Source organism: Aptenodytes patagonicus, chromosome 3, assembly GCF_965638725.1.
Source record: "Aptenodytes patagonicus chromosome 3, bAptPat1.pri.cur, whole genome shotgun sequence".
Classification (NCBI taxonomy): domain Eukaryota; kingdom Metazoa; phylum Chordata; class Aves; order Sphenisciformes; family Spheniscidae; genus Aptenodytes; species Aptenodytes patagonicus.
The window spans coordinates 13,316,312-13,340,486 of NC_134951.1; the positions used below are offsets into that span (position 1 = coordinate 13,316,312).

Consider the following 24,175-nt stretch of genomic DNA (forward strand, 5'->3'; position numbering starts at 1 on the left):
GTAAGTTTCACTTTTGAATGTAACTGTTTTTCTTTGTTTCAAGTTACAAGAGGTCCCTTCTTATGTACCTGCATTCCCTGAGGTATTAGGCTTCAGTTTCCTTTTTTTTTTTTTCCTTCCCTAGTGTATCTTACAACTTGCTAAACTTCTGTCTTTGGCACAATATGACTTAATTTAGAAAGTTTTGGAAAATTAAGAAAACTGTTTTGTTATTAAAGGTGAAAGTTATTACTAATTTAAAGCCCAATATAAATACATACTGTTAATTTAATGCCCTTTTTACTTCCTCTCACCATCTGTCCCTTATTCTTTTATCATCCTATGGGCAGACTGTGATTTAAATTTTTTCATGTTGTTTAATATACTAGTACATCCTGATATGATGTCATAAGATATATAACACCATATAAGGAAATAGGTACACTTAGGGGTAATTATTGTATCTATAGTTAAAGGCAAATTTATAGAGAATTTGAAGCAAGTGGTTCAAATACCAATTTAGCCCATACCTGAACTAGAAAAACAAAACACTCTTTGGCTTTGATTTGGAAACCTGAACTTGAACAATGATTACTGGAGGGGATTATGGCCATGTTGTCATTTATTGTCTTAAGATATTTGAGAATTGTTGCTTATTGCACTTGACGTTTGTCATGGTTTAACCTCAGTCGGCAACCAAGCATAACACAGCTGCTCGCTTACTCCCCCCCGCGGTGGGATGGGGGAAGAGAATCGGAAGAGTAAAAGAGAAAACTCATGGGTTGAGATAAAAACAGTTTAATAATTGAAATAAAATAAAATACTAGTAAGAATAAGAGTATACAAAGCAAGTGATGCACAATGCAATTGCTCACCACCCACTGACCGATGCCCAGCCAGTCCCCGAGCAGCGGCCCCCCCGGCCAGCTTTCCCCAGTTTATGTACTGAGCATGACGTCCCATGGTATGGAATGTCCCTTTGGCCAGTTGGGGTCAGCTGTCCTGGCTGTGCCCCCTCCCAGCTTCTTGTGCACCTCCAGCCTTCTCAGTCGGTAGAGCATGGGAAGCTGAAAAGTCCTTGGCTAGTGTAAGCACTGCTTGGCAACAACTAAAACATCAGTGTGTTATCAACATTATTCCCATACTAAACTGAAAACACAGCACTGTACCAGCTACTAGGAAGAAATTAACTCTATCCCTGCCAAAACCAGGACAGTATCCACCCCTTATTCTATACCATCTACGTCATGCCCAGGTCCCACTCTTTCCAATACATTCCCATTAATCACCACCCCTTTTCCTGTCTTTTTGATATATACACACAGATATCATTCCCTTAGTCTATGGGCCATCCCTCTAAAATGTTCATTGATTTCATTTAGTCCATGACTTCAGGCTCCATCTGTCATAATAATCTTTCAGGGCAGGAAAGATGGAGATGGTATGCGGTGTTGGATTGTTTCATGTTGAAGTCAGTTCTGGTACCATCATCACTGCTTTGCTCGGTTTTCAACAAAGTTTGTTCTTCATTAATCTGGGTGATTCTTAGTGTAGTATCATTGGTATGGTATATAATATTATGTAGCAATTAACATCATAAAATCTAATTAATTGGCTATTCTCACCCAAAATCAAATCCCCTTGAGGTACACATCAGACTTCCCCATCTTCCTGCATCACCCACCAAATGCACCCAGGTCCTTGAGCAAAAGCAATCCCACGGATGGGTTTGCCTTTGCCCGAAGCAGGAATAACCCAGACTGTCTTCCCCAGCATATTTTTTATGTGCACTACAGGAACTTTATTCCCATCTACAGTACGTAAAAGTTCTGACTGGGCAGGGCCTGCTCGATTGGCAGATCCCCAAGTGTTGACTAACCAGGTGGCCCTTGCTAAATGCGTATCCCAATGTTTGAACGTCCCGCCACCCATTGCTCTCAGCGTAGTCTTTAACAGTCCATTGTATCGTTCAATTTTCCCAGAGGCTGGCGCATGATAGGGGATGTGATACACCCACTCAATGCCGTGCTCTTTGGCCCAGGTGTCTATGAGGTTGTTTCGGAAATGAGTCCCATTGTCTGACTCAATTCTTTCTGGCATGCCATGTCGCCACAGGACTTGCTTTTCAAGGCCCAGGATAGTGTTCCGGGCGGTGGCATGGGGCACGGGATATGTTTCCAGCCATCCGGTGGTTGCCTCCACCATTGTAAGCACGTGGCGCTTGCCTTGGCAGGTTTGTGGCAGTGTGATATAATCGATCTGCCAGGCCTCCCCATAGTTATATTTCAGCCATCGTCCTCCATACCAGAGAGGCTTTAACCGCTTGGCTTGCTTGATTGCAGCGCATGTTTCCCATTCATGGATAACCTGTGCAATAGTGTCCATGGTCAAGTCCACCCCTCGATCACGAGCCCATCTGTATGTTGCATCTCTTCCTTGGTGACCTGAGGTGTCATGGGCCCACCAAGTTATAAATAATTCACCCTTATGTTGCCAGTCCAGATCCACCTGAGCCACTTCAATCTTAGCAGCCTGATCCACCTGCTGGTTGTTTTGATGTTCTTCAGTGGCCCAACTCTTGGGTACGTGAGCATCTACATGACGGGCTTTTACAACCAGGTTCTCTACCCAGGCAGCAATATCTTGCCACAATGTGGCAGCCCAGATGTTTATTATATAGTTTATTATACATTGGGGCCTCCTCAGCATGTGTCACCTCCTCCTCTGGCGATATTCAAAAACCTTTGCCTTCTGGTCAGTCCATGATCACTTCCAGGATTCCTGGGCGACTGGGGTTTCCTATTCGAGCCCGTTGTGTGATCAGTGTGACCCACTTACTCCATGTAGCATCAGTTGCATGATGTGTACAGGGGACCCTCCCTCTGAACATCCAGCCCAGCACCGGCAGTCGGGGTGCCAGGAGGAGCTGTGCTTCAGTGCCGATCACATCCGAAGCAGCTCAAACCCCTTCATATGCTGCCAATATCACTCTTTCAGTTGGAGTATAGTGGGCCTCAGATCCTCTGTATCCCCGACTCCAAAACCCTAGGGGTTGACCTCGAGTCTCCCCTAGTGCTTTCTGCCAGAGGCTCCAGGTAGGGCCATTCTCCCCAGCTGTGGTGGAGAGCACATTTTTTACCTCTTGCCCTGCCCGGACTGGCCCAAGGGCTACTGCATGAACTATCTCCCGTTTAATTTGTTCAAAAGCTTGTCATTGCTCAGAGCCCCATTTGAAATCGTTCTTCTTTCGGGTCACTTGATAGAGAGGGTTTACAATCAGACTGTAATTTGGAATATGCATTCTCCAAAAACCCACGACGCCTAAGGAAGCTTGTGTTTCCTTTTTGCTAGTTGGTGGAGACATGGCTGTTATTTTGTTGATCACATCCATTGGGATCTGACGACGTCCATCTTGCCATTTTATTCCTAAAAATTGGATCTCCTGTGCAGGTCCCTTGACCTTACTTTGTTTTATGGCAAAACCAGCTTTCAGGAGGCTTTGGACTATTTTCTTCCCTTCTTCAAAAACCCCTTCTGCTGTGTTGCCCCACACGATGATATCATCAATGTATTGCAGGTGTTCTGGAGCCTCACCCTGTTCCAGTGCGGTCTGGATCAGTCCATGGCAAATGGTAGGGCTGTTTCCACCCCTGGGGCAGTCGGTTCCAGGTGTACTGGACGCCCCTCCAAGGGAAAGCAAACTGTGGCCTGCACTCTGCTGCCAAAGGGATTGAGAAGAACTCATTAGCAATACCAATTGTGGCATACCACTTGGCTGCCTTTGACTCCAGTTCGGATTGAAGTTCTAGCATGTCTGGCACAGCAGCACTCAGCAGCGGTGTGACTTCGTTCAGGCCATGATAGTCTACTGTTAGTCTCCACTCTCCAGTAGACTTTTGTACTGGCCATGTGGGACTGTTAAAGGGTGAGCGGGTCTTGCTGATCACTCCTTGGCTCTCCAGTCGACTAATCAGCTCATGAATGGGAATCAGGGAGTCTCGGATGGTGCGATATTGCTGCCAGTGCACCGTTGTGGTGGTGATCGGCACCTGTTGTTCTTCAACCTTCAGCAACCCCACAGCAGAAGGGTCCTCCGAGAGACCAGGCAAGGTGGACAGCTGTTTGATTTCATCTTCTCCAAGGCAACTATACCAAAAACCCACCAGTACCCTTTTGGGTCCTTGAAATACCCTCTCCTGAGGTAGTCTATGCCAAGGATGCACGCAGCCTCTGGGCCAGTCACAATGGGGTGCTTCTGCCACCCATTCCCAGTTAGACTCACTTCGGCTTCCAATACAATTAGCTGTTGGGATCCCCCCGTCACTCCAGAAATACAGATGGGTTCTGCCCCTTTATAGCTTGATGGCATTAGGGTACACTGTGCACTGGTGTCCACTAGAGCCTTATACTTCTGTGGGTCCGATGTGCCAGGCCACTGAATCCACACAGTCCAGTAAACCCGGTTGTCCCTTTCCTCCCCCTGGCTGGAGGCAGGACCCCTCTAGTCCTGGTCATGGTATTCGTTACTCACTTCTTGTAATTACGCGTCAGAAGTCCCTTCATTAGGATCAGAAGTAAGATTGGCCCTTCTACTCTGTCTGGGGAACTGCCCGCTGGAAACTGTAGCAGCAATTTTCCTGGAAGAACCCCCTTTTGTGATTGTTTTTCCTTGCAACTCATGTACCCGTGCGTCCAGGGCTGCAGTAGGTTTCCCATCCCACTTCCTCATGTCCTCTCCGTGGTCACACAGGTAAAACCATAGGGTGCCCTGTGGTGCGTACCCTTTATATCCTCTCTCTTGAGCAGAAGAATGCTTATTCCTAATAGCTGAGATACAGGTGGCGAGTAGGACATATCCTCTTTGAATCGCTGGACCTTCTGGGATAGTTTCTCCACAGCTGAGACGAGGGAGGAAGAGAGACTTTCTTCGTATTGCTGGAGTTGACCAGCCAATTCATCCACTGTTGGTCCTTCTTCATCTTTCCAGGTCATTACTGCCAATGAGTTGGCATATGATGCTGGTGTGCTCCGTACCAACTTCTGCCACATGGGTCGTGTGCACTGGACTTCATCTGGATCTTTGGATAACTGCTCGTTGTTCAGGTCACCATAAATCATCTCCAGCGTGGCTAATTTTCCTCAGGTACTGGATACCCTTCTCCATGGTGGTCCATTTGCCTGGGCAATATATAACATCTTCCTTGAAGGGGTACCTTTCCTTCACTCTTGACAGGAGTCACCTCCAGAGGCTGAGGATACGTGTCCCTTTTCCAATTGCTTTGTCAATGCCCCCTTCCCTAGAAAGGGATCCCAGCTTCTTGGCTTCCCTACCCTCTAATTCCAGGCTACTGGCCCTGTTATCCCAACATTGGAGCAGCCAGGTGACAATATGCTCACCTGGATGACAGCTGAAATCTTTTCGTATATCTTGCAGCTCACTCAGGGATAGGGATCAGGTGGTTTCCGTCTCGTTTATAAGTTCTTCATTTTTTCTTCCCCGGTTAGCGGCCAGCTCTCCTCCTCCTGTTCTCGTGATGGCCCTTCTCCAGGGTCGTCTGTCTCGTACACTTCTTCCTCCAGCCCCCTTTTAGAAGAAGCTTCTTCCTCCCTTACTAAACGAGCCGACTTCCGCTTCCAAGATTTCTTCTTGTGTACAGGGGCGACTGATACCGGCACAGACTGGTTCTTTGGTGCAGCTGCAGGGCCTGTTGCTGGGGTCTGAGTGGCGGCAGGGCCTGTTGTTTTATCAACAGATCCAGAGACCTTCTCTTCCCCTTGAGGGTACTGAATAGTGTTGAACAGGGCTCGGTAGGCATGGGCCAGGCCCCAGCACATTGCAGTGATTTGTGTCTCTCTGGAGTTGCCAGGGTGACAGCATACTTTGTCCAAATATTCTACTAATTTTTCAGGATTCTGCACTTGCTCAGGGGTGAAGTTCCAAAACACTAGTGGTGCCAATTGGCCTAGGTACTTGCCCATCTTGTCCTACACACCCTGCCAGTCCTAACTATCCAGCCTTGGGGCAGATCTCTGGATGATATTCTTAAATTGCTTATTAACCTTAGACAAAACCGAAACAATATTCCCAAGAGATACCAATAGAAGTATCTTAACTAGCCAAGGCTGTTCAAGATACTGAAAAGTTACTGTAATGAAGGAGGACACATCATAGAAGAAGGTAGCGACGCTGCCATTCTGTATTTCTTTCATAAAGAAACCTCTCAAAGGAAGAACTATAATTGCTAATTGTCTCCACAAGGTGGTACCCAAAGTACAGTAATGGCTTCAGTACAAAGCTCAAATACCAGATTAAGCTCAAACCAGTGTTTTAATAACAAACCTCCCAGGCATAACAGCAGTAATCACTGCAGACCACAGCAAACTGCAAAAACCAACACCAGTCTTTAACATGTACAGCAAGAAAAAAGAGAATGGTGCAGGTCAGATAAACTAATATCGAGAACAGATGAATCAATATTGTGACCTGCAACTGTTAACAGATATAAATTCCTTTAATACGCTCTGGTTAATCTGCTATTATCTCAAACCCTTTGTGCCCTGCGTTGGGTGCCAAAAAGGGCTGTCGTGGTTTAACCCCAGCCAGCAGCTGAGCACCACACAGCTGCTTGCTCACTACTCCCCTGCTGGGATGGGGGAGAGAATCGGAAGAGTAAAAGTGAGAAAACTCATGGGTTGAGATAAAAACAGTTTAATAATTGAAATAAAATAAAATACTAGTAAGAATAAGAGTATACAAAGCAAGTGATGCACAATGCAATTGCTCACCACCCACTGACCGATGCCCAGCCAGTCCCCGAGCAGCGGCCCCCCCGGCCAGCTTTCCCCAGTTTATGTACTGAGCATGACGTCCCATGGTATGGAATGTCCCTTTGGCCAGTTGGGGTCAGCTGTCCTGGCTGTGCCCCCTCCCAGCTTCTTGTGCACCTCCAGCCTTCTCAGTCGGTAGAGCATGGGAAGCTGAAAAGTCCTTGGCTAGTGTAAGCACTGCTTGGCAACAACTAAAACATCAGTGTGTTATCAACATTATTCCCATACTAAACTGAAAACACAGCACTGTATCAGCTACTAGGAAGAAAATTAACTCTATCCCAGCTGAAACTAGGACAATGCTTTAGTTTAAATGTCTTTTATCAGTTATTGTAACCAACAGTTACTTTGTGTTCTGTTAAAGACCTTTGTAGAAGACAGTGAAATTGAAGCATATAATTAGAAATAAAATAAATTTATTATAAATTGTTAGAAATAGAAAAGTCTTGTAAAACTGTTGCAAAGTAGTAAGTTTCTTTCTTGCTTTTTTGTGTCATGTTTCTTGAAACTATAAAAGTATTGTTGCATGTGCATAGCTAGCTGTACATTGAAGTATTGAGGTCTTGATACGCTGCCCTATTAGTACTTGAAAAATGAGACTTTAAGGCTTTATAAGCTGTTGCTACTGAAGAAAATTCTGTTCTCTTAGGAGAGAAGACTGTGATGTGAAACAAGCATTGGATGCCAAGCAGAAACAGCTGAGAGAGCTGAAAGATAGTAAAACAAATACCTTGAAAAGATTTGGACCACATATACCAGCATTTCTTGAAGCAGTTGAAACAGCCTATAGGCAAGGGCGCTTTAACCACAAACCTGTTGGACCTTTAGGTAAGAGTGACTGCTGAAAAAGACAGTCTTTAGAATATTTCCTCATGGGATTTATTGCATGGCTGCTAATATAAAAAGTGTTCGTTTAGAAAAACTATTTGTTCTTTAAGGAGCTTCAGATATATCTTTCTTCTGTACTTCCTGGACTAAAGGTTTTGTCCTGGTAGGTTATCTTTTGCTTCTCTCCTTTTTATCACGTGAACTAGCTAACGTCTACTGGTTTTCCTCATTTTCCAGTTGTTTTTGTTAAGGTATTTTATGTAGTTACAATGGCAAACTTTCAATGCACCCTTCCGACTCCCCCATACCCTCTAAGCATCAGACTACTGTGCTTTGGCTGCTTGTTCCTTGAGGGATAGCACTGTCCAGCTCTTGGACAGATTTTGTTCAAAATGTCCAGTGGCTGACTTGTGGGCTTGTCAAACTTGATGTTTTGTGTGGAGCAACTCAGACAGAACCAACTGAGATTTTCTTGGAAATGTTTGGTTTCATTAGTTTTTTGACCAGCTCTGACAGTGAACGCTACTTTCAGTTTGTGAATAGGAGTAATGGCTTCAGTATATTCTGGATGTAAGTGTAAAGGCCAAGTACTTAAGTACTTGGCATTTACTGCAGGGTAAAAATGTGAAAACACACATCCTACTGAAGACAGGTGATATAATGGAAATCTTCATGTTTGTTTAACTTGCAATATAGTTGTTCCTCTGCCTTCAGCCTTAAAGCATTAAATTGTTGATAAGCAATCTTTGCCTTGATATACTCCTGCTGAGCTGCCACAAAATTGGTACCTTAATGGAAGTTAGTAGTGACCTGTCAAAGATCTTGGAAGAAAATGTGAGCCTCTGAATATGTATGGGTGTCTCTATAGGAAGAGAAATTATACGTCTCTGTTCTCAGGGTAGCTTCTCTGTTGTGGAGTTTTTTATCTTTCAGTTAACTTTTTTTTTTCTTGTAAGAAAGGTTTATTTTAGACTCTTAGAAAACCCCATAACACAACACAACAAAACAAAAGCCTTGAGTGGTAAAAATGCACTACTGAATGTTTTGTTATGGAACACAGCTCCTAAAGCCTTGTCTCTTATGTTTATTTAGGTGCTTTCATTCATCCGAAAGATGCTGAACTGACCTTGGCTGTTGAATCTTGTTTAAAGAGCCTAGTTCAGGCATTTTGCTGTGATAATCATAGTGATGAAAGAACTCTTCAGCTACTGATGTCAAAATATTATCCGCATGGATTTAGACCTCAAATAATTGTAAATAAATTTCAGAATAAAGTTTATGATGTTAGACACAGGTAAGTTTTATGTTTTGAATTTTATTGCTTAGCCTTGGTGGTTCAAATTATTAGTAGTTGAAAAGAACTTTTTTTTTTTTTAAAGAATCTCATGTGAGCTTTATGAATGGTGGTTTTTCTTCTTTTCTTCAGAGGAGTTCATCACCCAGAATTCCCATCGGTTCTCACAGCATTGGAAATAGATGATGCAGTGGTTGCCAATTGTTTGATTGATGTGAGGGGTATAGAAACAATCCTGCTGATTAAAGTAAGGCTCTACGTTCCCTATTGGTCTTTAAAGAAAAGTGTTTTCTCTTTGTATGGAGCATATACGATACCTTCACTGATAGTGTCTGTAATGGACAGAAGAGGGAGAGAAAGATTATTTTATTTTTCTTTTTGCCCCTCTGAGGAGAGGTGAGGACCCTGATGGCTCAGTAGACCCCGACTGTATCAGTTATCAGTATTATAGTGCAGTACACACACAAGAACGTTTCCACTGGAGGGCTCCCAGTAAGGCCCTCTTGGCATTCAATAAACTGTCAGTATCCCGCTTCAAATACTATTTTCTATCATGGGTGACACAGAGTAAACTGACAACCCATAGTGGATTTAGATCCTGGGATTTATGTAAGAATCAGCAAGGTTAGAGCTTTTACTCTTATTTCCACGCACTCACTTGTTTCCCTGCCCCCACAACACTACCTTTATAGGTCTCAACTTCTGTCCCCAGCAGGGAGATCACTGCTGGTCCGGGAAGGTCAGGCAGAAAATCTTATCAGTTCCTGCTGTGCAGCTGCTCACAGATACCTGTTTGGGCTGTTATCAGCCAAGGTCCCTGGGCACTCCCTGGGATTTGTCTTTACAGATCTCTCCCCATGTGTTTCCAGGATCTTACCTGTTTGTTTCTGGGATGTTCACCACCACCTTTCTGGGCCTCTAAGTGGTCTAGTTTCCCAGTCTAAATAGTCCACGTGCATGTGATCTGCCTCCTAACTTCTGTCTCATGTCTCTTTATTAATTGGTGGGTTCAGGATGTGTCAGTTTTACGTAGTCTAGGTGTTACCAAAATTTGCAACCAGCCCCTACCAGTTGTATCTAGCAACTGGTAGCTAGGTACCAGTTGTAGCTGTAGCAGGCTTGTGCTTGAGAGTTCAAAAGTTCCCTTTCGGATATTCAACCACCTACTCTTACAGGAAATTATCAGCCACCTGCTAGCATTCACAGCATTTTTCACCTACCACAACAACCAGAGTCCCTTTGGACTCTGCAGCGTTAAAGCATTTGAGATGAGAGAGTGCAAAGAAACGTGGTTGTGGATAGAGTCTGGTAAAATAAAAAAATATCAATAATCAGTTATTAAGTAGGATTTGAATGAGGTGACTAGCAAATGGTGTTGAATTAAGATTACATACTATTTTGATAGGAATCTATTTTTTGATCACCATAAAAACATGTTAAAGAACTTTTTTTTTTTGCCATTATATGACTTCTGACCTTAACTGATTTTTGATTTTCTGTTACTACTGAAGATACCAACTCCTGCAGATAAGATTACAGGTAAAATGTTAAAAGATAAAAATAAGATGTATATACTTTTATTTAAAGAAAGCAGGGTATTCTATAAGCAGCAGAACTAATGATGCTTACTTCTTGTGGATTTTGTTTTTCTCCAAAACCACTTGTCCCGGTTTGTCCTCTTGACATTCCTACTGGAAAAGAGGCAGTTTATGCTCTGTCTAGTGCAGAGCTGACTGACTGTTCAGCAAGCATGGCTGTTACTGAACGGGATACATAACAGCTGAACTTTCGAGGCTTTTCTCATGGCAGGAATGCTAGTTTTGTTCTTCCCCCTCTGCCTTACCTAACCACTAATTTTCGTAACATTATTATCATTGAGCCCTACCTGAACAATTTCAACTGAATCTGAAAGAAGTTGAATGGGTATTGTGTGGAAGGAATGATACTTCTGAATGGATAACATGACTGCCTTGGACAAGGCACTTGTGACCCCTTAGTCTGGCACTGGCAATGTTGGGTTTTTTTTACCAGCATGTTTCCCCAAACTTTAATTGAATATTGTTTGACGTACTTCGCAGCTTTCTTTGGAAGATTGTATCCACTTTTGTGGATTTGTGTAGATTGTATCTACTTTGGAAGAAGTATCCACTTTTGATAGTTAAATATACCTATGCATAGTGGCCTTTTGGTTAGTGTTTTTTTTCCCATGGCAAATTATAAGGGACTGATGAGACTACGGAACTTACAATGCAGATAAATTTGTAATAGAATAAAAGAAATGGGCAGCTAAACTAAATGGGTGGTTTTTGAGAACATAAATGTCTTATTTAACCAAGAAAAGCAGATTCTTGACATTATAGATTTTTTTTCACATTCTTTCATTCCTGTATTTCTTATTTTTCTTTAGGAATTGAAATTATTTCTGGGTGAGAACTTCCTTCAATTTAAAGACAAGCTTTAAATTGATATCTTTAATTATGGTTGCTTTTCTATTGGTATGATAAGGCCATTGTATTTTTCAGAGTAGCCGTAAAGCTCGTGAAGTAATGCAGTTTAATCGGCCCCCAAAAAATTGTAGAGAAGCTTTCACTGCTGAAGGTGATCAAGTATTTGAAAGACGGTATTACTCTTCTGATTACCTCAGACCCAAGTTCCTAAGCAAAGATGTTGAAGCAGAAATAAGGTTAGCATCTTGTAACGTTGTATTTGTGAAAAGTGCACATGTTGACATGAATAGTGGAATTGCATATTTGTCTATTTGCATGTACACTACTGTCCAGTCTCTCCATTTTCTTTGAGATTTACGCTTCCTTTCTGAGAATTCTGGAAAATGTTTTTCTTTATTTCAATGCCTTTCTGTGATAGGTACAAACTTGAGTTGTACCTAGGTATTTTTCAGATTGTGGCATGTAAATATTGCCCAGGAAGTAGGGATTTGCTGGGCAGAATACTCCAGGAAATCTAGCCACCTTCCTTTTTATTTTATGCTTACTGAAAAAGAGTATGGAGTCAAAGCTGTTTCTTTAAAAATCTAATACCTGAACAGTGGTATTGTAGTTCACTGCAAAGGAAGCCTGATTATTCAAACTGAAGTTACACTGGCACACGTAGTCCTACTGGTTTAAAATTTTGAATCTGTTTTCTCAGGCTTTTGACTTCACTTACGGTAGGTGTCTCTGATAAACTTGACTCCCCCCCCCCCCCCCCCCCCCCCCCCCGACATTTTATTTTTTAGGGTGTTTTTTTTTTTCTCATTACTTTCAAAATGGTAGTTTAAAAAGCCAAACATATTTCAAAGTTTACAAACTTCAACTGTCACCAAGTAAATCAGTGACAATAAAATACTCTTATTTTGAGGCTCAGATTATATTACAAACATATTAAGTAAATATTTTAATTTTAGTAGTAATAGCTGATAGTATAGTCTGAATTGAATGTTAAAAATTTATTTCTGTAAACTCAAAAGTTTTAAATACGTCAGTTAACTGTACTTTGTGCATGTCAGTATATAATGAACTTTACTCAAAGATTATCTTAACTTTCAAAGTGTTACAGGCATTTCATTACCAATATTGCTATGGGGGAATGATGTAGGCCAGTTAAAAAGGAAAAATGTTTTCTCCCTGCCCCCTCCCCCCCCCTCCAGCAATGACATGTTTATCTGGAATAGTATATGCAATTTATTAAACACTGATTCTGGGATTAGACTTAATCAGTCCATTTCATGTATCTATAACAAAAGTTGGATTCAACACTTGTATTAAGATTAGGGTTTTTTACTGTAATATTAGTAAAGCTTCCCCTTTCTTTTGCAGGGGTGAAAGACACTATCAAAGTTTTGCCATCTATAAACAGTAATAAATAGCTTTGTTTTGCATTTCAAATAGTTTTACCGCAAACTGAAAGAATTATGGAAATCTCTGGACATGACCTCCTTCGTAGTAGGAAGAGTATGAGACTATATAAAATATTTTTTCACATCTGTTAATATATTTTCTCTATGACTGGAAGTGTTTTGTCCTAGTCAAAGTATTCGTTTTCTCTCAAGATGCAGTAGTGTTTTTAGAAGTAACACCACTGCTTAGTTCAAACATTTTGCCTGTTTGCGAAAATTGCTAACAGAGGTTACAGATCATTCAAATTACATGAATGGTTTATCGGCTAGGCATTGAACTAGGACCATCAAGCAGCTATCTGCTGGTTATTGACTATGAGTTCTGCTGTAGAGGTTTGGTGTTTCTTTATAGATCGTTAAAACCATCCAACACATAACAAACTTAAGATTTTTTTTTTTTTTTTTACGGGAGTGCATTTTTACCCTTTGTCTTGTCATGCATGTAATTTTTATTTGCGTATTTCTCTGTGTGTGTAATAAATAATATCTGTGTAATATATAATACCTCAATATCACTTTGTTTATAAAGTCACTTGGAGAAAGAAATTGAAAACAAAAAGGCACAGTTGACAGCATCTCAGCAACATTTATATTCCATTGAAAATGAGATTAGGCAGAATGAAGATCATCTTCATGGTCATCGACGACACCAAAAAGAACTACAGGTAAAAATAGGTACAGTGTTAATTTTTAGAAACTGGTCAGTCTTTCCCTATTTCATTTGACTACTTCAGTATATTTTGAGTGGATGATAGTTTTTAATTTTTATCCTTACTTTTATTGTTTGCTTTCATGTTGTTTACTTTTGTAGTATGCTTTCATCATTTAGGACAGAATGATAGAGGCCACATCAATCCTAGCATATGCTGTTGTTTCTGTATGGTATCTCCCCCCCCCCCCCCCCTTGTGCTAAATCCCACAAATTTCTACTGCTTTTTTAGACACAAATAGGAAGTTGTTGCAATATTTGATGACAGTTTCTTTTCCCTGCTTCCCCCTCCTTCATTTCTGTTGAGCCTTGCCTCTTCATTCCCAGAATCTTGTTTCTCTTCATGCTCTTCATTTATATTCTTAACCCATTTTAATATGCTGAATATTTCACCTTTAAGTTTTCTTAATTTTAATTTCTTTATAAACCTTTTTACAACTATTAGTCTTCCTTCTTTGTTTTTCAGTACTTCTAGGTAGGATATATGTATTTGTGGTGGCCAATGATGTTACACTTAGGCAGTGTAAGATAATACATACTATATAAGGTTATATTCCGTAAATTACAAATAAGAACCAGCAAAAAACCTGGCACGTGGACTCAAATTGCTGAAGATAAACATTTGAAGGAAAAATAAAACATATTTTATTCAATTGTCATGTTGAATGGAAATACAATTATAACTTAATAATTTAAAGTGCATGTGACTTTCAGAACAAGTTATCTCTTATAAAACTGGATTCCATGGGTAAGTGGGAAGAGTTCTGTCTTTCGTAGGCACTAACGAAACTAAAAGTCACTTCTGTGACAACAACTTCTGTGCTGACATAAATGAACAAGTGTGAACTTTTCTCTTTATACAAGCTTAAGAACATTTATTTTCTTTTTCTTTTCAGATAAAAATAAGAACAACAAATGCAGAAATAGCAGATCTTGAAAATATGGAAGAACACCAGTCAGTGGACATCCGTACGCTAGTAAGAATAGATTATCAAATTATGTCTAATAAGGATATGAAACAATGTCTTTTAATGTTGGCAGTGTTTTGAAATAAGCAAATACTGTAGATTTTCAACTAATGTACAAGTTGGATAAATAGTGAAGAATGTAACGCTTTACAGAATGTCTACTGTTATGGCAGTGGCATGATTTTTTTTGGTGAGCTTTTGCTCCCCCCCCCCCTTCCCCTTTTCTCTTACTTCTGCCCTTTTCCAAACCAATAGCACTACAGGTTTATGGAAGGCAAGGTGCTATATCCTTGTAAAGGGATATTCCATGCATTCTCTTTCCTTATTCCAGATCTGCAGTGCTGTAAAACTCTGGTCAGGGAGAAATGGTGCTGTAGGTTTGGAGGTCAGAAGTGGCACCATCAAAGCATAGGTAAAGGCCACTCTGGAGCATAATTTATGTCACAGCACTGCTGCTCTGCCCTGAACCCCCAGTTTCTTGCTTTGCTGTAGCTTCACCATGCAGAAGTTTTAAAGTTCATATATCGCCCTAGGGAAGTATCATGGTAGTATGATGGTTTCTTCAAAGTTCTTATTCTTATCCACATGTTCTTAAAACATATGCATAGTAGTCTGAGAACAGAAAAAAAAGTTTGATAATCTACTGTGATTTGTATGATGGTGGCAATGAATTTCAACTGTTGCTCTGTAATAAGCTGATGTATAGATGGCCAAGATTTAAATTCTGAGAATCATGCTGATAGATGTTAATAATAATCCTGACTACAGTTGTTTTAGTTAAAATCCATGCCAGTTTTCCCACTATTTTATCTGGGATCAGCAAGAGGCTAAGTTGCCCGGAATTTATTTGTCACTTCTGATGTTGGTACAAACTCACACTCTTACAGTAGTCCGTCTTCAGTGTGTGTGCACACATGTGCATGTAAGTAAACATTTCAAAATTTACTCAAAAAGTAAGGGATCAGTACAGATTCTGTAAGCTCTTGCAGGGTTTCTCTTTTCCAGATAATCTAGTCTGTTGGTTTAAAAAAAAGTATATTCCTTGTCCTTTTGGTGAGATGGAAAAATAGTCTATTACCTTTTTGTAGGAGAATATCTTCCTGTTTAAAAATTATTGCACACTTGCTTTTTCGACATCAACATTTTTACTGTTGCCTTCTGGTAATGGTCTTATGCAACTGGTAGATTTATATTTTTGCTTCTCCTTGTTCCTTTCTTGGATTTTTGTTGTTGTTCTGTTTTCTTCACTTTCTGACCACTACTGTGGATTAATTGCTGTTCTTTCACTTGGTATTTTGTCTTTCATTGCTATCTTGATTTCACAATTGTTTGATTGTGAAAAAGAATGTTAGTGCAATTCAAGGTTTCATTTACATATTTTCCTCAGGTTTTGGAATATTTGTCTTTTTGAATCAGAAAGTATGTATGATAATTCATTAGGAATGGTATAATTTTCTAGGGAACAATGATGATCCACTTACTCTTGCTTTAGATCCAGAGGGAAGTTACCTTGTTCTTCCATTTAAAAAATTACTGTAGTAAAATATTAGCATGGCTAAGTCTTCACAAAATCCTAGCCCCTTTAGTCTTTTCATCACAACTCCCAAATAAAGTCCCCTTAATTTTCAGTCAGATAATTAGGAAATTCCACTTTTTATTTTGCAATTTGATTTAGTGATCTCCTACAAGATCCGTCAGTCTCTTCTTTTGGGCTTTAGTGGCATCTACATTGAGCTGCTCATATTCTTATTAGAGTTATAGAGTATTGCACGTATTCTTGTACCCTGATAGTGATGATAAAATAAAAAACTTGTACAGTAATTTGCACATGTATGTCTCCTTTTATTATTCTTCATTTTAATATATTTTCACAGGAAGATGAAGCTGAAGAAAACAAGGGTAAGATGGAATCTGTAAAAAAAGACATGCAGCAACAAAGCAGAAAAATGGAAGAACTGAAAAATATTCTCCAGGTAGCTGAAAAAAAATTTGAAGAAATGAAAGAAAAAATTCATCAAGTGGAAGAAATTGCTGGTCCAATTAAGGTAGCAATAATTTCATATTGTGTTTTTAATTCATTCCCTTTGTGTGGCAAGGGAGATTTATTCAGAATATTATAACATTACTGCTCGTTATTAAGAGTACTAAACACAATAGAGGGCAACTCTTAAATTCCTGAAAGGATTTTAGATTAGATATACTGCTATGTGTTCTACAGTTTTTTTAATGAACTGTTCACATATAGCAAGTTGTGGCTTTAAGGCAGGATTAGAAAAAGGTAAGAGCATCCATTATTGTTGGTTATGCTTGGTTTTCTTGTTTGTTATTTTGGTTTTGGTTTTTTGGGCTGGTTTTTTGTCTTGTTTGGCGTTGTTTTTTATTTTCATTTTTTAAGATAAGCCATCTAGTTGACAGGGATGTGGAAGAAAATTGTCTTTTAATTTATGTCATTCTTTATACCTCTCTGCTCTGGAAAGATGTGATACCACTTCAACTGTATCAACACTTATGCAGTATAGAAGTTGCTATAGTCTACATCATAGTATAGGTACAGCGGGACACTGAATTTTCACACAGAAATGCAGTTCTGGCTGATGTCACACAGGCATCGGAAGTTCTGGCTAGAATGTGGTGTATGAAATAAATGTAGGTTTTGGAGGTTTAGGAGAAAGGATGGCTTTTTTTCAAAGATTAAAACATCCCCTCAAGATATGATTCCTAAAAACATTACAAGCATTTATTATGCCCTTGTCAGAATTAAGTATAGGCTTTCTGATAAGTTGCTGTTAAAGCTCCTGGACTTCAGAAGGAGTAGTCTTACTGAAAGCAAAATAAATTAGACAGTGTTAAAAACAACATAATTACCTGTGATAAGTCAGTAAACATTAGAGAGATGCTTAGGAATCAACCCCAAGCAGCTCACTTACCACATCTTGATTTATTCCAAACAGGATGAATTAAACCAAGCTGACTCAGAAGTGGAAAACAGTAAACGCCGTTTGCAGCACTATGAAGACAAACAGAAAGAACACTTGGCTTGCATAAAAAGACATAAAGAATTACTAGCTGCCAAAGAAAAAGAATTAGAGGTAGGTGTAGGGTTTTTTTCTTTATTGAAGTCAGATGGTTATGATCCTTCTAATATTTAATAATAAATCATTCCACTTGTACAACATACAGACCATATTAATACTCGGCTACATGAGCTTTCTTTCAGCTATGTCTTAAGCTGACTGCATCTAAATCAAGTAAAAGTAATTTTGTATAAATTAATCTAGGCCTCTTTTTGTCTGGCAGAGCACCATTTCTGTCTTGACAGATAAGTTAGGGGTTATCCATCTAGGACTCTTCTGTATTTTGCAATGAAAAGATTAAAATGACTTAACCTTAAAATTTGTGTTTTAAGTTCAATTGAATAAATACTGTTTAGGTTTTTTGGATGCTAAGTTTTTCCTTGTACAGACCTCATACCTGATCTTTTGAAGACTTATCTAATCAAGCTTTATTAACTAACTCTGAAATCCCATCCACAAAGACTTTTGGAAGACTGTCCTATTTAAATATGGTGAATTTGGTTCCTTATTTATCTGTATTAGCTAAATAACTGTGAACATATTAAAGATCTCAGATGGGTACAGTTCTTAGCATTGAAATAACTACCTACCTATAAATGTTGTCAGTAAACTTGTTAATGATAACTAGGTTTGCTGTGATAAGTACACAAAGAACGATACGAAAACCATTGTTCTTGCTTGGAGACCTTGTTTTTCCATAGCACAAAATATTTGTTGTGAAGACTAAACAGATCTTTTAAAAATGTAACAATTAATTGAGTTTCAAACATTACTTTAGGACAAAATTGCACAAGCTAGGCAAATCTACTCGGAGCGCATAGAGGTCAGCAGAACTGTTAAGAGTCTTGATGCAGAAATGAATCGCTTGAGAGAGAGGATAAATTCAGAAAATGGTCGCCATGGAAACAGAGAAGAAATAGTACAGTAAGTCATCTTTAATGTCTAAAGTAGTTCAGGTAAGATGGAAAAGATAGGGGAAAGAAGAATTTTCTTATTGACTTACAATGCATTTATATGTGTTTTTAGTACTTAAACCGTGTACGAAGGTATGGAAACATGCTGTGCTGATTGCTCAGTCAGCCAGTACTGAACAGGTTTAGGAGTGTTGAACTACCCTCTAGCCACTTTAGACAGTGTCTGTGCTATATATATATGAAGTTACCAATAATCAGATTCCCTCTTAGTGTTTAGAAGTATCCCAATTATGACTACGTGGGGTGAACATCACTCGCCATTGTTCTGTGATGCAGTGAGCATTAAGCATACTTCTAGTCTGAATAACTAATGCAGAAGTTAGGCAATTACTTCAGGTTTTGACTGCAGTGTATGTCAAGGAATCACTCACCTCAGATATTCTTGAGCATGGGGAGCCCAGTCATTCATTCTCCTTGGTGTAAGCGTTTCCTTTCAAAAGAATTAAAAATAGAAGTAAAATTTAATTTTTGACCACTTTTCATTTGTGAACAGTGTCTTACTTGACTCATCGCATGCTTTTAGCTTTAACGTAGATCCTCACAAGAAAGTTTTTATTTTAATGTTTTGATTATGAAATTTATTTTCAGCATTTACAACAATAGCTCAGTTTTAATGTAATGCATGTTGATCCTAGACTCTCTGTTAATTAAAACAGGCAATTTCATGATGCAAAGGAAAGATATGAGGATGCAAACAGTAAAGTAAAGAATTTAAAGAAATTTATTAGGCTGCTGGAAGAAATAATGACACAGAGATTCAAAATATATCGGCAATTCTTAAGGTGAGTTAGTTTTACTGTAATTTCAGGTTTCAGATAAAATAACATGTAGATGTAAGTATGTATCCATATTCCAGGGTGAAAATAATAGAACAGACCTGTGAGAATGAGGTATCTTTAAGGCGGTATTCACATCAATCTTTCTAACCTAATCTTGCTCCCAGATCCAATACTATCATGCCTGACAGTTTAGAGGCAGCCTGGACTGACAGCTGGAAGAACATGATCAGTTGTGGTGGGTTGACCCTGGCTGGACATCAGGTGCCCACCAAAGCTGCTCTCACTCCCCTCCTCAGCTGGACAGGGGGGAGAGAATATAACAAAAGGCTCGTGGGTCGAGATAAGGACAGGGAGAGATCACTCAGCAATTACCATCACGGGCAAAACAGACTCAACTTGGGAAAAATTAATTGTAACTTTTTACCAATCAAAATCAAAGTGGGATAATGAGAAAATAAAACCTAAATCTTTAAAACACCTTCCCCCCACCCCTTGCTTCTTCCCAGGTTCAACTTCACTCCCAAATTCTCTACCTTCTCCCCCCGGCCCCGAGTGGCGCAGGGGGATGGGGAATGGGGGTTGCAGTCAGTTCATCACATGTTGTCTCTGCCGCTCCTTCCTCCTCAGGGGGAGGACTCTTCACACTCTTCCCCTGCTCCAGCATGGGGTCCTTCCCACAGGAGGCAGTTCTCCACAAACTTCTCCAACATGAGTCCTTCCCATGGGCTGCAGTCCTTCATGAACTGCTCCAGTGTGGGTCCCTTCCACGGGGTGCAGTCCTTCAGGAACAGACTGCTCCAGCGTGGGTCCCCCATGGGGTCACAAGTCCTGCCAGCAAACCTGCTCCCGCGTGGGCTCCTCTCTCCATGGGTCCACAGGTCCTGCCAGGAGCCTGCTCCAGTGTAGGCTTCCCACAGGGTCACAGCCTCCTTTGGGTGCATCCACCTGCTCCAGCATGGGGTCTTCCATGAGCTGCAGGTGGATATCTGCTCCACCGTTAACCTCCATGGGCTGCAGGGGGACAGCCTGCCTCACCATGGTCTTCACCATGGGCTGCAGGGGAATCTCTGCTCCGGTGCCTGGAGTACCTCCTCTCCCTCCTTCTTCACTGACCTTGGTGACTGCAGAGTTGTTTCTCTCACATATTCTCACTCTTCTCTTCAGCTGCAGTTGCTGTTTTGCAGTTTTTTCCCCTTCTTAAATATGTTATCCCAGAGGCGCTACCACCATCACTGATGGGCTCGGCCTTGGCCAGCAGCGGGTCCGTCTTGGAGCCGGCTGGCATTGGCTCTATTGGACATGGGGGAAGCTTCTAGCAGCTTCTCACAGAAGCCACCCCTATAGCCCCCTGCTCGGCTACCAAAACCTTGCCGCGCAAACCCAGTACATCAGTGGAGGCTCTATTTTGCTTCACACCAAAGGCCTCGACTATGCTGATGTAATCCAAGGCAGTTCTGTTTCGGTGTTTCAGTGCTGGTTTTGGTCAGTAAAATACAAGCAACATACTAGCATTGAAACAATTTGGACTGTCACTCATTTTCATCGAGTATAATTAGTCGTGCTGTGCTCACGTAATTTCATTTTGGGCCAAACACTTTTTCTCTGCCCTGTGCTGAAAAAATTTCAAGATCTTTAGTCAGATTCTGCAATCTGACAGCTGCTTCTCTCATGGAGTGTCCATAGCAGGAGCGCACCCCTTCTTTCTTGCTTCAGTCCTTTAGTATCCTATACCCATCAATGAAGACTTTGTGGTGGCCTCCTTTCCAAAGGACTGGTGGTCTGTTTTCCAGTGCAGTCCTTTACCATTTATCATTCCCTTCAGCAGAAATTGAGGGATGTCTCTGTTGGCTCTGCTTTTTGTACTTTTTGGTCTGGGATTTGGAGGAGGTGCCAGTATGATCCTGACAAATAGTAATGACCAGGAGAATCCCAGCCTTTGCAGGTGGAAGTATAGAAATAGTAGTGAGTAAGATTTACCTGCAGAATCTGACACTTGCCTTACGGTGCCCATACATGTCAAACTGAGTCTCGTTCCTAGTGCCCAAATTTGAGTATGAATCCCACTTTAAGATGTGTTAACGAACCATAGTTCTTTCTTGAAGGAACTGTGATGTATTGTCTAATGGGGAATTATATGCTAGAACTGGGGGGAGAAGGTGGTGGGGGGAGAAATTAAGGCTCAACACTGTTTAATTCCCGGAGTCTAGCAGAGTCCGCATAAATTCTTTACTATCCTTACTGTGCAGTCCTAATACTGGATAGGAAAGAAATGGCATGTGGTCATTTTCTGTTGAAGTTGTGGAAGGATGGTGTAAAAAGCTTCCAGTCCACACTTCTAGAAAATACAAAGCCTGTACATCTGGATTTCTTACCTTGTTACTTTGTGTCAGTGATTCTCTCCAGTATGTCCAGTATGGAACGTCACCTGCTTGAGAGCGTAGTTGATTTGGGAAAATGTTATTAATGGAGCAGGGCTTAGTAGTTAAGATTATGATGTGGAACTGTTGATAAAAATCTGTTGTCACTTTTTCATGTATTTTAAAACTTACTGACCTAATGTTTGTTTGCTTGATTTAACTGATTTAAGGCTCCTTTCTTTACGATGCAAACTCTACTTTGACCATTTGTTACGTATTCGGGCTTGCTCTGGAAAAATACTTTTTGATCACAAGAATGAGACACTTTCAATAACAGTAAGTTATATTACTTCAATTATCATAATACGTAATGAATTATTATTAATATATTTTTTTTAATATCTGCTGCTAGAACATGCACTGCAAAGGATAGAATAAATTGTTCTCCCCTCTCCAAAATGTGATATGCTGAATTGTAGGGTGTTGTTGAAAACAAGCAAGAACAAAAACCATATTGCCATCTTATATGGACAGGTTGCTAGATTACATGGAGTAAATTTGGACTGTCGTCTTATGCTGAGGATAAGAATTCACTAGCGAGTCATCCTAGTCAGTCTTTCAAAATTACTCATTCCTATTTCATTGATAGGATGTTTGCCTTTAGTTGTGTGGTTGTATAATGGCTCTAGTTGTTATTTTAAACAAGTTTTAATGGCTGAAAGCTTCAATGTTACGATTTTTCTGTGTATCTTTTAACATACCTCCCAAAAAGTTTTAGTCATAGGGGTATTTACTTTTGTTTCTGTGGGAGACTTCAGTTTTAGGAATTGAGGGGAAAATTGTGTAGTGACAACATAAGTACGTGTTGACACAGTCCTGATTAAACAGGTGAAGGATATGTATCTGAAGAACTCCAACTCAATCCATAAAATGTCAAGTCATTACCTGGCTTTATCACAATAATTTCTTTTTTATAGCTGATGTTTCATGTTTCTCATGCAAGAGATCTATATTTAGTAAAGGAAAGTAAATTGAAAAAAAGAAAACAACCCCCCCAAAAAACCACGAAAAGACACCCCCCCAAAATAATTCTTGTTTTTCTGCTTAGCTTGTTAAAGGTAATGTAATTAACAGGACAAGAAAATGCTTAAGTTAATCTTAAAGGGGGAGTGCCACAAGGTGTCATCATAATCAATGGAACCAAAGGACTGTTCACAATGTTTCATGTATTCCGGTAAAGAAACTGTTCCTCCTTTAAACTCCTGCTGTAAATCAATTACCTGCTTTTCTGTTGTAGCTGGTAAACATTGGATTTTGCTGGTAAACATTGGATTTTACTCTGTAATATAACCACACTGGTTGACATTTATTAAACGATGTTTAATAGCTATTAAAAATAGAGAATTGAGTAAGAAAACACTGGCAGAGTCATTCAATCTGTTCCATGTATTTTACTCTGATGGAGAAAGTTGCAGTGATCCTAGAAATGTATCATTAAATGGTTAGGAGCCATCCCATTCCAGAATGGCAGTGACGGTGAAGTGCATAAAATTGCTTTCAAGTGATCTCTTATCATATTCGTGTGTAATGTGTTTGCTGTTAAAATTACGATTTTGTTAGGAAGTCTCCATCTCAGGGTTTTTTATTTCAAGGTTCAGCCTCGAGAGGAAGACAAAGCTGCCCTTAATGATGTGAGATCCTTATCAGGAGGTGAACGTTCCTTCTCAACAGTTTGTTTCATTCTTTCTCTGTGGTCCATCACTGAATCTCCTTTCAGATGCTTGGATGAATTTGATGTCTACATGGTATAGTTTGAACTTAAACTATATTTGCCATTCTGATTTATATAAATTAGTGAAACAGTTGGGTTGTTATCTGTATTTGGTTAGATTTTAAAACACTATAGTTAACTGCAAATAATAAATAAAAAATCCCAAAACCAAAAACCAAATCCCCCAAACCAAAACTTGTTAGACATCTTGTTCGCTTTGCTTAGTGACTTTCGAAGCTTGTTCTGTTTCTGAAGTTGGTACCTAGAGCGATAAGCATCTCTGTTACTTCACATGCTTAAACCTTAGTTCAGCGCAAAAATAATAAAATACAACTTTTTATTAGTTCCCCAAGCAGTTGTTACTGTCTTTGTCACAGGTTGCCTCTGTATATTGCCGTGACAGTTCTGGGCTTGGCACATGCTTTGGCTTCTACCAATTTTGAGATCAGTGTGTTTCTTTTCAGAGCAAGTGTAGCAATTGAGTTCACTGTTGCTACTCAGAAACTTGTTTTATACTTCATGTAGTAGCATCTTTCCAAGATGCTGAAATGCAGAGTAATGAACATTAAATACTAATGTCAGCTAAAACTGTTAAACCTCATCTTTGTGTACAGCTTCCCTGGATAGGCGATTAACCAATTTTTTTTAAATACATTTTTATTTTATTTCCTCCTTATTAATATGCAGTGTGGTATGGTTTGAGAAAAGAATTAGTTCTG

The 24,175-nt window shown here is 40.0% G+C and overlaps 1 protein-coding gene across 3 annotated transcripts in view; it reads left to right on the plus strand.

Moving 5' to 3' along the window:
• Window positions 1–24,175, plus strand: part of SMC6 (structural maintenance of chromosomes 6) — a 43,542-nt gene that overhangs the window by 16,484 nt on the left and 2,883 nt on the right. For 2 of the 3 annotated variants that reach the window (XM_076332733.1, XM_076332731.1), the window contains 12 exons: window positions 7,457–7,635; window positions 8,728–8,929; window positions 9,062–9,176; window positions 11,452–11,612; window positions 13,354–13,489; window positions 14,430–14,510; window positions 16,376–16,546; window positions 17,453–17,590; window positions 18,354–18,499; window positions 19,206–19,331; window positions 21,916–22,021; window positions 23,338–23,490. In XM_076332733.1, the coding sequence (XP_076188848.1) occupies window positions 7,457–7,635; window positions 8,728–8,929; window positions 9,062–9,176; window positions 11,452–11,612; window positions 13,354–13,489; window positions 14,430–14,510; window positions 16,376–16,546; window positions 17,453–17,590; window positions 18,354–18,499; window positions 19,206–19,331; window positions 21,916–22,021; window positions 23,338–23,490 (1,714 nt within the window). The remainder of the gene's footprint in view (window positions 1–7,456; window positions 7,636–8,727; window positions 8,930–9,061; window positions 9,177–11,451; window positions 11,613–13,353; window positions 13,490–14,429; window positions 14,511–16,375; window positions 16,547–17,452; window positions 17,591–18,353; window positions 18,500–19,205; window positions 19,332–21,915; window positions 22,022–23,337; window positions 23,491–24,175) is intronic. The other variant, XM_076332732.1, reaches the window with a different exon arrangement.